The following is a 4,175-nucleotide window of genomic DNA, read 5'->3' as shown; positions in this document are numbered from 1 at the left end:
GCACTTACATCAGTGCCTAATTGGCTAACTGGTTAGAGCTGACGGCCAACCAGTCACAGCTGACGGCCATCTACTACCCGAGCCAGCACCTTTCCACGTGAGGCCGAGAGCCTGGAATCTGCTCTCTGGGACTCTGTCCCCACAAGTACACCTGAAGAGACTCCAGGAGAGAACCTACGAGAAGCCCACCGCGTTCTGAGAAAGGTGACAAAGGACTCCAATGAGTAAAGGGTGGTCTTTCAACAAATGTGCCGAACACTAGATAGTTCTATGGAAAAATCAGAGCGTGGGCCTGACCTCACATCATATGCAAGACCTGGTTCGGCTCAGACATGCAGACAGCTGGTAAGGGCATCGCTCATACCTCTGGGCAAACTGCAAATCAACACATTTTCTTGACTTCATAAGAGAACTGAGGTCACAGGGCTAACAGCTAACCTGAAATCTGGAGAGGAACTGGACCAATTACTTCGTCACCTGGGACAGATGCTACTGGAGCCAGCCAGAGACAGGCGGGCCCCAGAGCCAGGCTGGTGTCTGGGCAAGCGAGGCAGAAGGCTGCAGCGCCTCCTGTGGGATCAGGAGGGGCCACCTGGATGGCAGGGGGGTGATGCAAGAGGCCCAGGGGGGAGAGTGAGGAGGTGGGGTGGATGGACAGGCAGGGACAGTGGTCAGCCCTGGCTGTGGAGGTCAGGGGCCAGGGGTGGTGGGGCCTGGTGGGGGGAGTGCCCAAGGGCAGCTAGCACTGGCTGCTTGTTATCTCACTGTCACTTCCATCTGCCTGGCCCTAGCGGATGGCACTCAGATCCAAGATAACAAGCACCACTGTGGTCAGCAGAAGTCAGATAACACCCGGGATGGACGTTGTCGGACTCCCCGAGGAAGCGGGTCTGCCATCAGGGGCGAGGGTAGCAGGGCCCTGGGCCTGACACCCATTTCCTCCTCTCTGGATTGGAGGAGGGAGCGCCCCTCCTCTGACCCCGTCCTGGTCTGGAAGGATAAATGGGGAGGGAGAACGGCTGGGCAATGGCAACAGGGACCAGCCAAGGTAAGCACCCTAACCAGGCCCGCACACCTGGGTGTCACTGTGCAGCGAGCAGCTGGCCCTCACATGTGGAGCAGCAAGACCTCAGGCCCCAGGCCTGGACTGAGCCCTGATCCTGGGGTCCCCAACTCCATCTGCACCCCACCCCCTGCAGACCCCAGCCTGGCCCAGCCCCCAGCCAGGTCATGTGGGCCTCTCGCCCCTTCCAGATGCTGAATCTGCTGCTGCTGGCGCTGCCCCTCCTGCTAAGCCTTGTCCACGCGGCCCCTGGTGAGTCCTGACCACGACTGGCCCTGTCCCTGCCCCTCATCCCACATTGCACAGGCCCCACATGGGTGGGTGGGTTCCCAGAAGCCCAGAGTTGTGTGGGCACTGGGGCCAGGCTGTGCCCTGTCCTGAGGTTGCTTCTTGCCCCAGCCCCAGGCCAGGCCCTGGAGCGAGCGGGCATCGTTGGGGGGCAGGAGGCCCCTGAGAACAAGTGGCCGTGGCAGGTGAGCCTGAGATTGCCACATCAGTATTGGAAGCACTTCTGTGGGGGCTCCCTCATCCACCCCCAGTGGGTGCTGACCGCCGCGCACTGCATTGGACGGTGAGTGTCCAGGGCCTGGTGGGTGGGGTGGGCCTGGGACTCCACCCAAGCTCCCGGGTGTCAGGAGGCTGCTCAGCCACCTGAGTAGGTGCCCCTTCTCTCCAGGGACATTGTAGATCCCAGATTCCTGAGGGTGCAGCTGCGGGAGCAGCACCTCTATTACCACGACAAGCTGCTGCCTGTCAGCCGGATTATTCCCCACCCCAACTACTACGCAGCTCAGACTGGGGCAGACATCGCCCTGCTGGAGCTCGTGGACCCCGTGGACATCTGCAGCCACATCCACACAATCGCTCTGCCCCCTACCTCGGAGACCTTCCCCTCGGGGACCCCGTGCTGGGTGACAGGCTGGGGTGATGTGTCCGAGGGAGGTAAACAGGCGTGAGGGACAGCTGGAGTGCTCGGGGGAGCTGGGACCAGTAACACCCATGACCCAGCTCTGGGGTTCCCACGGGGGATGGTATCCTGACAGCCGGCTGAGGGCAGCAATGGCCTCCCCCTGACGCTGCGTGCTCTCCTCTCACCCCACAGTAAGGCTCCCACCGCCGTTCCCTCTGAAGCAGGTGAAGGTCCCCATTGTAGAAAACAGCATTTGTGACACAAACTACCACATTGGCCTGCACACAGGCGACAACATCCAGATTATCCGTGATGACATGATGTGCGCAGGAAGTAGGAAGAAGGATTCCTGCCAGGTGGGCCCATGACCTCCCCCTGAGCCCCCACCAGCCCTGGCCTCGGGAGCCACTGCTGACCCCTCTCCTCCCTAGGGCGACTCTGGAGGGCCCCTGGTTTGCAAGGTCAACGGCACCTGGCTGCAGGCGGGCGTGGTCAGCTGGGGCGATGGCTGTGGCCAACCCAACAGACCTGGTGTCTACACCCGTGTCACCTACTACCTGGACTGGATCCATCAGTATGTCCCCAAGGAGCCCTGAGCCTGTCCCTGGGGCTGCCACCTGGGTCTGCGAAGAAGCCAGTCCCCTCCTGCCCCCACACCACTGCTTCCTGCCCACGTGGTGACCTTCTCTCACCTTCCCTGTCCCCTGCCTGAGCCCTGCCGCTCCAGCGCAGACACTGAGCCTCATTAAAGAGCATGGAGAACACGTGGCTGGGGCCGTGCATCTGATTGTGGGCATCACGGAGGCACAGGGAAGGGCATCCAGGGCAGCTGGGCACAGCCAGTGTCACTGTGGGGCCCCTTGCCCTGAGCACCAGGTGTTGCTATGAGGATGGCCCCCTCCCCAGGGCCTGGTGCCCAGGGCTGTGTCTCTTTGGTGAGCGGCCACATGTACTTTGGACACAGAAATCAACACAGTCCATTTAAAAGATGATTCTAGGGGTGCCCAGATGCCCAGCAACGGGGTCACGATACACAGCCTCGTTGCCCACACCCCGTGTCCCTCCCACCACGCAGCCCCCTCCTCTCCTCCCTCCACAGCACTGTCCTCTGCCTCTGTCAGGCCACACAGGCACGTGCACGTGGAAATAGTGTGTCTGCCTCATTGTCCCCTTTCTGTGCCTGACGGATGGTAACACTTTGAGCCTGGCGTTTCACTCCACACCATCTGGTTACGGTCTCCCCGGGCTGTGTGTAGCGAGGTCCCCATTTCTCACAGCGGTGTCAGCTCCCAGGTGGAGAACAGTGTCCAGGCTGCCACAGGGGACTTGGGGTGTCCCCAGACGAGGTCTTAGGACCAGGTGGCCCAGCCATTCCTGTGCACACAGCCCGAATGTCTGCGGCATGTGCCAGTGAGGGACTGCAGAGGCCTGGGTTCCACCACGATCCATTTCCTAGGTGCCAGATGTGCTTAGCAATGGGGGTGGTGCCACGTCACGTCCAATCCACCATTCTGGTAGGCGGGGGGGCCTCTCATTAAGTTTTTAATTATCATTTTAATCATTTTTGATTTGGGAGTCCCCTTGACAATTGGGGCCCTCGCCCATGGCGGGACAGGGGACAGCTGTCCACCTTCAATATCAGTGATAGTGTCCCCAGGCCCCACGTTCGAGGTTTCTACCCTCTTTTGTGTGGCAGTCATTGGGCACGGTTCCCTGTCACTGCTCACGGCAACAACCCGGGTGGTTTTCTGAGTCAGTCTGCTGGGCATTTCAGGTTGTGTCCTGAGCACAGATTCCCATAGCCCGCAGCTCTGCTGCCCGTGGTGCAGACTTTGGGGATCCTAGTGGGAAGGGCCTCTGCCCCCACTCTTCCTGCACCCTCGCTGCTGTGGAAACCATGGTGGGTTTCCTTTCATCTTTATTTCACTGCAGCCGTAATACATGCCCGTCCTGCAGCGAGCGTGAAAGACAGATGGACTGGAACCCTCCCTCCTTCCTCCCTTGGGCCCGTCCCACCCTCTCAGGGTTGCCGCTGTGGTCGTTGGGGCGACCTCCCTGGATGGCTACCCTGATAAGCACATCTAGACTTTTCTAGGTGCAGGTCATGCTGGGAGAACACTGAAGGGTGAGATGCCACAGGGCTCCTGTGGGTGGGGCTGGTGGAAGGAAGGAAGGTGGCCAGGTGGAGGCCCGGGGCTGAGA

The 4,175-nt window shown here is 60.6% G+C and overlaps 1 protein-coding gene across 1 annotated transcript; it reads left to right on the top strand.

The window, feature by feature from the left end:
• Nucleotides 1-779: 779 nt before the first annotated feature.
• LOC141569440 (tryptase beta-2-like) lies at nucleotides 780-2,737 on the top strand. Its single transcript, XM_074322597.1, has 6 exons — nucleotides 780-1,048; nucleotides 1,255-1,315; nucleotides 1,463-1,634; nucleotides 1,740-2,005; nucleotides 2,166-2,329; nucleotides 2,405-2,737. The coding sequence occupies exons 2-6, from the start codon at nucleotides 1,255-1,257 to the stop codon at nucleotides 2,567-2,569; spliced, it is 828 nt and encodes a 275-aa protein (XP_074178698.1). The 5' UTR covers nucleotides 780-1,048; the 3' UTR covers nucleotides 2,570-2,737.
• Nucleotides 2,738-4,175: the final 1,438 nt, after the last annotated feature.

The sequence above is a fragment of the Rhinolophus sinicus genome, linkage group LG18 (genome assembly GCF_036562045.2).
Source record: "Rhinolophus sinicus isolate RSC01 linkage group LG18, ASM3656204v1, whole genome shotgun sequence".
NCBI lineage: Eukaryota > Metazoa > Chordata > Mammalia > Chiroptera > Rhinolophidae > Rhinolophus > Rhinolophus sinicus.
Note: the sequence above shows the minus strand (reverse complement) of the source record. Positions and strands in the feature narration are given on the sequence as shown.

Excerpts from the sequence above, each read along its gene's own strand:
- LOC141569440 (XM_074322597.1), top strand. The coding sequence starts at position 1,255 with ATGCTGAATCTGCTGCTGCTGGCGCTGCCCCTCCTGCTAAGCCTTGTC. Across the intron at positions 1,635-1,739 it reads GCCGCGCACTGCATTGGACG|GGACATTGTAGATCCCAGAT; the intron begins GTGAGTGTCCAG and ends CCTTCTCTCCAG. Across the intron at positions 2,006-2,165 it reads GGGTGATGTGTCCGAGGGAG|TAAGGCTCCCACCGCCGTTC; the intron begins GTAAACAGGCGT and ends CTCACCCCACAG.